This window comes from Eptatretus burgeri, chromosome 18, assembly GCF_056783735.1.
Source record: "Eptatretus burgeri isolate ZD-2024b chromosome 18, Ebu_testis_v1, whole genome shotgun sequence".
NCBI classification, from domain to species: Eukaryota; Metazoa; Chordata; class Myxini; order Myxiniformes; family Myxinidae; genus Eptatretus; species Eptatretus burgeri.
The window spans coordinates 27,188,501-27,201,155 of record NC_140978.1 but is presented as its reverse complement, the minus strand read 5'-3'; the positions used below and the strand labels follow the sequence as shown (position 1 = coordinate 27,201,155).

The window sequence follows — 12,655 nt, the reverse complement described above, 5'->3', positions numbered from 1 at the left end:
ATGGTCTTATCTTTTCTTTCTAAAGCTTCATCCATAAGGTTTTTACTTTTGATACTTTTTCTTGTTTCATTGCTTTTTCTAGTTTTGAATATATTGCCAGAAGGAGAGGAGAAACGTTTGTTAGAGATACCTTAATTGATGTTCTTCCAGGTCTACTGAAAGCCCTTCCACTGAAGAAAATTGAAGAACTTATATTATTCGCCATAATTGTTTTTATCCAATAGTTGTTATATTTATCTTTGTTCAATTTTACATCCTTGACATATCTCTCAGTATCTTTAACAAATGAAGAGATTGATTGAAACTTGTCTTTTGTGTCTTCAAACATTGTATTTATGAAGTGAAAAAGTTGGAGGATAAAATGGTTTTAAGCACAGATTCACCGATAAATTAAACAAAATTTTCATCAAGAAAATTTTAGTTAAAGCAAAGTTTTATTATATCAATATGGTGAATACAACGTACTGCGATGTTTGTAATCACGAAAATAAATATTGTTGCGAATTCGCGCCCACCGGCGTGCAAACGGCCACGTGACTCGAATCGCGGCACGTCGCCCACCGGACGGACAATTCTGTCGTGACCCTCTCGGACTAACGCCGGGAGCTAGTCACGGGTGGGCCTTTCGGCCTCACCACGATCGTGCCAATCGGTCACCCGCGTGGGATAGGGTTGTTCGCCAAACTCGACCTACCTAAGTACCCACGCGGATGGTAGACCGGGCGATCGTACCTCGCCGCAGGTCGACTCCGGATACGGGCCGCTTAAGCGATCCGTTTCGTACTATCGGGATAACCGAGCGGTGTTATCGTCGGCCTCGACGGTTCTGATTAATTATCGGGCGTATTAAGCCCACGACGAACCCGTTACGTGAAGCAAGATGGAGATTCAATTAAAGAAAAGACGAAGCGAAACGGGAAAACAGTTCAACATAATGCACATTTATTCCACAGCACACGGAGAGCACACATATACAGCCAAACAGAATGCACATATATCAAATGCAACAAAAGAAACAATGACGCAGAGATACTACCGACTAAGACCGACACACGGCAACACTTAAACAGTTTTACTTCACCAGACTGGCGCCGACACACATTTACTCAAAAACAAAGGAAAGAAGCCACCCTCATAGGCAAGGGGGCAGACGGGCCCGTAGGCCAATGTGTGCGCGGGACCTGAAGGAGCGGTCAGGCCCGCGAGACCGGGGGGGGAGGGGGTCCTACCCGCGTCCTCGTGATGAGCCGCAAATGTGGCTGCGCGGCGGTGCCTTGACTTCATGCTCCTTCTCGGGTTTCGTTGGCACCGCTTGGAGTGGGGTGGGAACGGGGCACACTTTTTGCACTCTCTCAGCGCGGGGGAAAGGGGGAATTGTTGATGCTCTGGGGAAGGAGTATAGCTGGCTTGCTTGGGTCCCGTGACGAGCGATTCCACCGCGACCTCGTCGCCGACCGCAGTCTTCCCTGCCTCGGACTCTTCCCCAAATTCTCCTCAGCCGACTGCAGAAAACCACCTTGACGCCTTCGCCTCCCGACTCCACTCCGCTCTCCAACCCGACTTGACTGCCTCTGTCTCCTGACTCCACTCTGCCACCAAAACTGACTCTCCGCACAACAACTCCTTTTGTGCAACTACTCCACTGCGCAGCAACTCTTCTGCGCAACATCTCTTTCCATTCACCTCATGCTCGCCGTTTTTTAAGCCGGCAGGAGAAAACAATATGCAAATTTCCGGATCAGGATGACCTAGGGGGCGGGGCCAAGCTCGCCCATTGGACGGAGGAAAAAAGGGGCGTGAATCTCCCCTGATCCTAGAATTTGCATATCTCGATTCCACACAGACGCGCCTGGAGGGGGGGCCAAGCCGCCCCGCGCTTCCTGATTGGACGGATCAGAAGTGGGCGTGTAGCAATCCTGATCCGAATTCTCCTCTGAAAGGCCGCTATTTGCAGTTGCGGCTCGGCGCGTATCTTGTACGAGCCCAGGACAGCCCGACACTCGGTGCTCACAGGTGGTGCGGGAATGGCCGTAGAAGGAGAGAGGTGAAGGTGGTGGAGGGTTTCCGGCGGTGGCCGATGGCCATGGTGCCGTTTGGAATGGCGGTGATGCGATGTTTGCGGGAGCGAATTGTGAAGGTAAAGGTCGTGGCTGTTGGCGTTGTTGTTGTCTGACGGTTGGAGCGTGGTTGGTTCAAAATAAAGATAGAAAAGAAAAACGGCTATCTCAAAGCGTCGCAGCCCGAATGAATCACATTTATTCCCTCTAAACAACGGGTTTGGGGCTAACTACACATGTACTTACAGAGATATCTCACCTACGGGACCTGAATGGTGGTTTGCGAATTTCCACAACCATAACAATATTATAAAAAACACCTTCAAACCAACAAACACATTCAATCTTTTCAAACAAATATCTCCTCTTGAGTTAGAAAGACAACATTGTGATATCTGCTCAAAGGATGTTTTGATGAGTAGTTATAAGAATCATCTTCAATCACAAAAACACAAGAAGAAAGAGTTTAAAGTAAAGGGAGACTATTATATTGAAAACACTGATGGAGCATTTAAGAATCATATTAAAATAAGGATTTTTAAATTTGGAGAACCTGGTCCATCATCAAAAGCTGAATCAATTGAAATAGTGAAACCTGATGTTGAAAAAGTTATTAAAAAGACATTAAAAGAAATGAAAACTTTAAAGTTTTATATGGGAGTGAAAATGAATATGAAAAGACAAGATGAACAACAAACTCCTTATATGAGAACAGATCTCCATTTTATAACATCATTTCAAGATTTTCTGAATAGTGGGGTTTATGAAAAACTATCAAGACAAGAGGAGGATGTTGATAATACAGTGGTAGGAAGTGGATGTAATATTTTAAAAGTCATCTTTTTATATATACACACATTCTAAAATCAAACCCTCTTAAAGCTTCTTCTTATATTGAATTACCAAAAGAAATAAAACTAAAGAAGGCAGTTGTTAATATTAAGAACAATGATAATAAATGTTTTCTCTGGTCTGTTGTTGCAAACTTACATCCACCAAATTGTAATTCAGAAAGAGTAAAACAATATATGAAATATGAGAATACCTTGGACATTAAAGATTTTAAATTCCCAATGCCACTAACAGATACTGTATTCCTAAATTTGAGAAAAATAATAATCTTTCTATTCATGTATATGGATTAACTTGAGACAATAAAGTTCAGGTATTAAAAATTTCAAACAACGATAAAAATGAAGAAACACACATTGATCTTTTATATTTTAGTGTTGGAAAGAATTCACATTATACATACATCAATAATTTATCAAGATTAATCTCTTCTCAGGTATTCAGAACAGCAAACAAAATATATCCTTGTAAGCGATGCCATAATTCATTTCATACGAAAGAACGATTAGAACAACATTTAAAATATTGTAGTAATCATAAATCAGCTGTAATGACAATGCCAAAACCTGGTGAAAAGATTTCTTTTGAAGATTATAATAAATCTATCATGCACCCATTTGTGATATATGCTGATTTTGAGTGTATCCTTTAAAAGATAAATACTGCTTCTCCAAATCCAAAAGAATCATATACAAATAAATATCAAAAACATATTCCTTGTGGTTTTGGTTTCTGTTATTAGATCAAATCATCTGTTGGAGAAAAGTATAATAAACTTGAACATTATAGTGGAAAAAAAAGCTTCACAAGAGTTTGTAAAACGATTAGAAAACTATTGTATAAGACTAACTAAATGAATGAAAGAAACAAATGAAGCAATGAAATTAACTGAAGAAGAAAAATTAGAATTTAGAAAGAACAATATCTGTCATATTTGTGAGGAGGAAATTAAGGAGTCTAAAGTTAGGGATCATTGTCATCTTACTGGTAAATAGAGAGGTCCCGCTCATTCCTGTTGTAATCTTCATTATAAATTACCTTCTTTTATTCCAGTCTTTCTTCACAACAGCGCCAACTATGATACACATCTATTTATAAATAAACTTTCAAAAACACCAGGGAATATTTCTGCCATAACAAACACAAGTCAAAAGTATATTTCATTAACAAAAATGATATTCACAAAACCTTAAACTCGTATTAGGTTTCTAGATTCTTACAAGTTTATGGGAACACTACTAGCCAACCGAGCATCAAATCTAAGCTCCACGGGCTCTTTTCCAAATCTTAATTCATTCTTTCCAAAAGAGGAAATTCTAACTAAAGACAAAATTCAGATTAAAGAGAGAATTCAAAGTAAAGAGGAAATTCTAATTAATGAGGAAATTAATGAAGAAATTCTAACTGAAGATGAAATTCCAATTATAAAGAAAATTCGAACAATGAATGAAATTCTAACTAAAGAGGAAATTCTGATTATAGAGGGAATTCTAACGAGAGAGGAAATTCAAACAAGGAATGAAATTCAAAGTAAAGACAAAATTCTTGCAAGTAAGGGAATTTATCCTTACAATTATAAGGATTCATTCATGAGATTTAAAGAAACACAACTTCCTTCAAAAGAAAGTTTCTATAATAACCTTTATGAAGAAGAGATAAGTGATAAGGAATATAAACACGCACAAGAAATTTGGAAAATATTTAAGATAAAGAAGCTTGGAAAATATCATGATTTGTATCTAAAAACAGATGCTTTATTGTTAGCTGATGTGTTTGAAGCTTTGAGATCACTCTGTCATAATAAAAATTGTTATGGATTAGATCCTGCCCACTATTTCACAGCTCCTGGTTTAGCTTGGAGTGCAATGTTGAAAATGACAAAACAAGATATAGATTTAATCAGTGATGTAGATATGCTTTTGATGATTTAGAAGTCTAAGAGAAGTGGAATATCACAAGTATGTTCAAAAAGATATGCTAAAGCAAATAATAAATATCTTTCAAATTATGAGAGTGAAAAAGATAGTAATTATTTGATGTATTTTGATGCTAATAATTTGTATGGATGGGCAATGTCTCAATCTCTGCCTTACGGTAAATTAGAGTGGGTGGAAGAAAAGGATTATGAAAAGGCTTTGATGAATATTGTTATTTCTTCTCAAGAGGAATTGAATGAGGAAGAAGAAGGTTATTATTTTGAAGTTGATTTGAGGATCCCGAGTGATCTTCATAAGAAGCAGAAAGACCTTCCTTTTGCATGTGAGAAAGAAACCCCAAAGAAAGAATGGTTAAGTGATTATCATAAAAGTTTTAATATTAAAGGTAAATCAACAGAAAAGTTATTAACAACATTCTATGATAAAGAGGGATATGTTTTGCATCAAAGGAACTTGAGACAATATTTATCTGCTGGGTTGAGAGAAGCTAAAATTCATAGAGTTTTAAAATTTAAACAAAGTCCTTGGATGGAAAAGTATATTAAATTCAATACAGATATGAGAGCAAATACAAAAGTGAAATTTGAAGGGCACTTTTATAAATTAATGAATAATGCTGTATTTGGAAAGACTATGGAAAATGTTAGAAACAGGCAAAACATTAGATTCGCAACGTCTTGGAAAGAAGCTTTTGGAATCTCGATTGATAAATAAACTAAGTTTTGAGAGAGAAGAGGTTTTTTCAGAGAACTTTTCTGCTAGTCATATGAAAAAGGAAAGTATTGTAATGGATAAACCAATTTATATTGGAACAGCAGTTCTTGATTTATCAAATATATTGATGTATGATTATTTGTATAATGACTTGAAGAAAGAGTATGGTGAAAATGTTTCATTGTTGTATATGGACACTGATAGTTTTATTCTAGATATAAAAACTGATGATGTTTATAAAGATATGAAGAAAAATATTGGAGTATATGATACAAGTAATTTTAGTTACAAGAGCGAGTTATTTTCAAGAAAGAATGAAAAGGTTATTGGTAAGTTTAAGGATGAGTTGGGTGGAAAAGTAATGAGTGAGTTTATTGGATTGAGAGCAAAGGCATATGCTTATAAGTATGGTGATCAGATTGATAAAAGGTTAAAGGGAATAAAGAAATATGTAATAAAGAAATCAATAACTTTTACAAATTATTATAATTGTTTGATGAATAAGAAAGAAGAATATAGGAAAATGAATACAATAAGAAGTTATAAACATAACATATATAGTGAAGAAGTAAATGAAAAGGCATTTGGAACCTTTGATGATAAGAGATTTATTTTAGATAATGGAATAGATTGTGTTCCATATGGATATTGTATGATAGAGTGAATATTTAATCATAGAGTATATAGAACACAATATGGGTTAGGGTTTTTAAGGGCTACCACCGTCTTTTTCACAATATATAAATGGTCGAACCAAGTATTAATCAAACTAAAGAGTGGAGAAAATCTCAGTCTTGGTATATAAATGGAAAACATAATGAATGTGAAAAATATCAAATTAGTCTTATTGAAAAAACTAGTACGTGCCCGTAAAAAAAAAAAAAAATAATAATAATAATAATAATAATAAATAAACCACACAGGCCGTTTCTTCGCTCTCGCATGCCCGTACGTGCGTGACCCGGAAGTTCGATATCATTCGCAGTTACCATTATTCGCAATTTAGTTTCAATACCCAATTATTCAATTAGCGCCAACATATTTTACCTTTTCGCAATGTCATGGCAAGGAAAAACAAAAAGAGAAGAGAAGAGAGAGAGAAAAAATTTACTTCCTGGTTCGGAGCATACCAGCACTCTGATGTTCCCGAAATTTATACACCGTCTAATATGAAAACGATCATAAGTTGGGCCATTGTGTTTATCTATAAATGCGCATAAGAAATCGAGAAATTATTAGAATACACGAAGTCATCACTCTCCGGAAGCCCGTACGTTGTAACCCGTAATGGGGAATGTGGCTGTGCTTCCCTTCCCCATCGGCCACGCCCACGCAACAACGTGTCTTCCCATTGGTTTGGTAAATAAATGGCCATAACTTGGGAAGCACTTGTCCGATTAATGTCAAACCTTGAAAAGGCACATCCTCAGGTCCCCAGCAATATACCTGGCAAGTTTCAATTAGATCGGACCAGAGGTTGTCGAGAAACAGCGGTCACACACACACACACACACACACACACACACACACACACACACACACACACACACACACACACACACACACACACACACACACACACACACACACACAGCTGGAATTATAGATAGATAACTAAAAAAAAAAAAGGTAAATAAAACAAATAAGCGAATCAATTTAAAAACGAGTTAGTTAGAGGATGTAAAGAAAATAATAAATATCCTTGAATGGACTGAAAACTTTGATGGTTATCAATTGAACAATGGAAAAATAATTTACTACAATCTCAAAATGATATGCAACTCAGGAGGTGGTCAGATGAGATCATTAAGAGAAGTTTTTCATTTCATAATGACACAAAAGCGGTATCTTGAAAAATATAAAGATTCAAATGTTTCATTTTAAAATATTTTAGATGGGGATTATTGTGCAAAGAAAATTGAACTATTGAAGGAATTTGAGAATGAACAAATGTTTATCGGTTCAATGAGTGAGCTAAACAATATGCATTGGTTATTTGAAAAAGAGTGCCCCGAGGCTTACATGTTTCACATATTTCTTTAGAATCACTTCGAACAAATCACAGTATATTCACCCTTCTACTATACTACTTGAACAAATCTTTATCTTATTGCATTGGTTATTTGAAAAGAGTGCCCCAAGGTTAAAAGGGGAGACAAATAAATATACCTTGGGATAAAAGGGGGTTTATTTTTTAGGGAAAAAATATGAATCGCTGAAAATCCCCCATTCACTTACATGGGGAAAAGTGAGCCAGAATCAGTATACTCACCCTACTGACGTGGATCTGGAGTCAAAGATAAAAGAGCCACCTGGTGGGCAAAGAACATGTTGTTGACTATTTCTTCGTCGACGACAGACGTCTCATCGATGATCGGTGTGATTTTCCTGCGAGAACGGCGCTCCTCGATCCACTTGAACAGGAAGATGAAGCCGTACACAATACTGCACACATAGTGGGAGGTAAAGCTGCACTACCGGTACAAACATCAAGATGGGTTGGGAAGTGTTGACTCAAGTCGAAAGAAGCAAAGTAAAGTGAGAATACAAAAACTATAAAATAGAATTTGATGCGAATGCGTCAATGGATATGCCTCTGGCCACGTTAGATGTTATGTCTGATCTCTATTAAAAGGTCACATGAGAGAGCAAGAGAGAGAGAGAGAAAAAAAAGATATAAGTAGAAAAGATAACATGATATGATTCAAACTCTATTTATGGCCTGCACATTTCAGAAAATATATTGTTACGGCCACGGGTACCGGGTGTATTATGAGGGGGTTAATCCCCGTTTGTCCTCGGAAGAGCCGGACCTAGGGCCACCGCTCACGATTAACTTTGTGGTACGGTGGGTTGCTTTAGAACCACGAACGCCAATCAGTTAACCTCGATTTCCAGTTGCCACCGTCTAATTTTGCCATTTAACTTGAGGTTACATGGCTTCTTGAATGGGGAGCACGCCCTCAGCGATGCACCAATCTTATCTTGATTAGATCTTTAACCGCTTATGTTTAATTTTGGCCGCCGAGCGTTTTACCGCTCGTGCATGCCGACTATTACAAGTCAATTAGTTTTGTAATTACCTCACAGTCTATCTCAGTTCGGACAATGCTGTATCAATGGAAGGAAAGGACAACCACGGACAGGTTGGAATGCCAACAAAGGAATTTATTACGAAGGGAAAAATAAATAAAAAGAACTTCCAATTTCCTTGTGGTGAAAATAAGTAAATTCAAATCAATCAAAATAATCGCAAGCAAATAAATATTTAAACAGGCATTGATAGAAAAACAGACAAAGAGCAGATGCTTATCACTACGCCTTGCTTAAACAATTAAACATGAGACAAGGGTACACAGCAGATCATTCGGGGGGGGGGGGGGGAAGAGACATCCAGTCTCGCTCACCAAATAGAAGTAATGCATCAAATAAAACATCCCAAAATGTGTGAGCGTGCCTTGTCCGTTGCCAGCGCACTGCGTTGCCATGCCCCCACTCGCAAACAGGCTTGAATGCCAATCGACGTCACGTCATCACCCCCAGGAACCAGGAACGCCAAGAGCAGGTCTCGAGCAGAACCAACATTAATGGTCCGAGCGTCACCCACCGTGAAGAGCTACCAGGAGTCACAACCAACGGACAGCTGTTAGGAGCTCTGAGAAGCTGTAAGGCTGCAAGGCCGTCACCAACCGTCACTAATTCAACTGTCGCCAGCCCACCAACAGTCTGACTGGAACTGACTGGTGCAACCGTCTGATTGGAACTGACTAGCTGAAAATAGCCGTCGCCCATCTGTCACCAACTGACACAAACTGTCGCAAAACTCTCAAATCTGTCAAAACCGTAACCAGCTGTCGCTAACTGACCGAAAACAACGGTCCTCCCGTCCTTTTTGTAGGCGGCCCATCTGGGCGCCAAATCAGACTCTCCGAATGAGCAGACTTCAGCCAAATCCACCTTGCTTATTGGTGCATCGTTGCTTGTGACAAACCGCCCGTCTCACGATCATTCCTGGCCTACGATGCCATGTTTGTGGTGCTGGACGAACAGCAGAAAGCATCCATTTGTCAGAATTACCGAGCGAAACCGTGAAGCGCTCATAAAACGTCAACAATTATCACCTCAATGTTCAGCCTGATACGAAAAAGAGCCAGTTTGCATCCATAGAGCTGCTGAACGGGGTGTCAAACATCGATGGAAAATGGTGGGTGTCAAGGTCGGTGGAAAGAGGTGGGTGAGCCTCCATTGGGCTAACGGCTATATCTTGTGCATGAATGTGTCTGTCGTAAAGAGAAAAAGGCCATCCCATAAGAAAGGGAATCTATTCTTTACCCTTCTCTACGCATCAAAGTTAGAATCCCACCAGACATAGGGATGGGTCTATCCTGGACATGCATTTAGGGAAATAACTGTCTGAGGACCTAAATGTTTGTATGCATTTGTCGGATCCAATTCTGAAATCCATAACTATATATATATATATATATATATATATATATATATATATATATATATATATATATATATATATATATATATATATATATATATATACACACATGTAGGGTTGAAATCCACCCCCACCCCCCCCCAACACCAAATAAAATATAAAATCACCAAACAAGGTAGAAAGCATTTCTTGTTGGATGCACCCTTTTATATAAATAACTAACATGGACACATGCACCATAAAAATGTTATTGCTGTGCTGCACTGCAACTTACCCGTTGCACCTGCTTTGGAGGTCATATATCTCTTCTACTTGAACACCATTTACACCTGAAGAAAAGTGAGCAGAACGTCATCAAATCAGAGCCACAGACTTCATGCAAAACAACTACAACTCAATGGAGTTAACGATAACGGCATTCATTGGAGCAAATACCTCCACCAAGCTGAACAGCTTACGTTTTGTAATCCCACTGATAGGACGCATCTGCATCCGGACCTTAACCAAAATCGAATCGGCTTGTTCTTGTCACCTCACCAACTCGTCCACCTAGTTTCGTCCATATCCATGCACAAATTTTTGAGGTATCGTGCTACATATTGCTTTTGGACCGATGTCTTAATGGTGAAGAATCACTTAAAAAGTTGGTCATATCCGGATATGGATCTTCACCAAAATCTGCGTGTCCGCAACCATATCTCGGACATGTATGCACTGATTTTATTCCTACTTGGCACAAAGACAACACACGATGGTATACATATGCACATCATTTTGTTTCGCGAAGCGATCAAAGATGGCCGGCTGGCGGCCATTCTAGTTGTAAGAAAAACCCCGATGTTGAACACGTCCTCAACCATTTCTCGGACATGTATTTACGATTTTGTTCAAACTTGGCACACAGAAAATGAATGATGGCTTACATACGCACGTCATTTTTTTCCAAGATCAGATCCAAGATGGCCGACTGGCGGCCATTTTGTTACTTAAACGTTTCCCAACCATTTGCTGAACATGCACAGTCCGATTTTGTTCAAACTTGGCACAAACACAGTACATGACAGCATACACATGCCGCTCACTATATTTTGCAATCTGATAAAAGATGGCAGACAGTTAGACTGGCAGCCATTGGGATTGGAAATAAATATGGCCTGGCCCTTTAACTTGGTACAGCCAAATTACAAAAACCACAGGGGCTATGACATTTTATGTCTTTTTTTCTCTTTGTTCAGACAAGTGTCGCATGCATACATGAGAAGAAAAAAAATCATGTGGTGGTCACATGGCACATTCCATTATGCAAATCCGAGTTCGGGGTGGGTGGGGAAAAAAGGAGAGGAAAAAGGTCTGAGAGGAAAAAAGAAAACATAAGAAAATCGTTTGAATCTTTGCTTAAAAATCTTTTTGCATGAAAAAAAATGACAAAAGTGGCGATTTTAAACATTTAATTTGTATTTTCTTAGACTCGTTCCCTCCAGGGCTTGAAAGCAAGCAGTGCACCACCACCTCGTGTCATCCCCCATCCTGACCCATGATCTTAATTATCTCCATTAACCCCTTCCTAAATTAACCCCTCTTACTTGCTGGTTTCAGTGTTTCGTTCCCTCCGATCTCTCATTGTTTTTCCTGTTTGTTCCCTTGCTGGTCTTATCCAATTGTTGCTCCGCCACCATGACTGTCCATTCAACCGAGCTCTTCCATGAGCCTCATTCTTGTGGAGAGAGAGAACAAAAACCCAAACCCTTAAAGGAGTAAACAGGGGCAAGTTAAGAAAACTAGAAACACCATTCCTTATGGGTGGAAGCAACTTTAGGTTACTTCCGGTTAGTGATGGCTGCCACCATTTTAGCATCCCATCTTTAGTGGGACGGGTAGCTCTCTTCCTGGGTTAGAAGAGTGTGGGGGCGGGGGGGGGAGCCTTTCGACCGCCATGGAGACCATCTGGATCTGCCCTGAAGGATGGAACTCCTCCCAAGGAGTGGTCTGTCTGCACCACGAAGCTGGGTCATCTGCTGGCCTTGATTAAGATTTGATAAAACATTGTTTCTTCAAGTAATAATAGGAGGGAATGTTGGGATTCGTACCTTTTTTAAAGGTTTTTGTTTCTTCCCAACTCAATTCACTCACTTGCAGTTAATTAACATGTATTCCTGCTTGCTGTTCCAAAGGAACATTGTGTAAAGAGATAAGGAATGTGGTCGACCTTGAATGATGCACAGGAACATTGTGCAAGTGGATCTGGGAGTAACTTCACGTCCTCCTTATCTTGCTTAATACACAAACGTTGAAAGGACATGAATCATTCCATTTGAAATCACCAAATTTAAGAAAATATACCCAGTTAACCCCCTCAGATTTACTTTAAACTTTCATAAAATAGTTCCCAGGTATCAAAATGAAGCTGCGTAAAATTTTAGGTCCATAGATGCGGTCAACTCCGAGATATTGAGGGTTGAAAATGTGGTTGTGGCCCTATTTTTATGGTCGTTGCGAGCATCACAAAATGAACGGCTACTTTTAAACTCAGACAACTTTTTAAAAATTAATGCGAGCCTTGAAATTTTCAGAGATTATTCTTCCATAACTGCTCTGTAAGAAACAAACATAAAACTGAGTATACCTCTATTAATTTTTATGACCTG

The 12,655-nt window shown here is 38.9% G+C and overlaps 1 protein-coding gene across 3 annotated transcripts in view; it reads right to left on the bottom strand.

Moving 5' to 3' along the window:
• The window catches only part of BAP1 (BRCA1 associated deubiquitinase 1), a 143,743-nt gene that overhangs the window by 129,644 nt on the left and 1,444 nt on the right, over window positions 1-12,655 (bottom strand). For 2 of the 3 annotated variants that reach the window (XM_085864228.1, XM_085864229.1), the window contains exons 3-4: window positions 10,285-10,339; window positions 7,873-8,005 (exon numbers count right to left, since the gene is read on the bottom strand). In XM_085864228.1, coding sequence (XP_085720354.1) covers window positions 7,873-8,005; window positions 10,285-10,339 — 188 coding nt within the window. Of the gene's footprint in view, window positions 1-7,872; window positions 8,006-9,017; window positions 9,134-10,284; window positions 10,340-12,655 lie in introns of those variants that run through there. The other variant, XM_085864230.1, reaches the window with a different exon arrangement.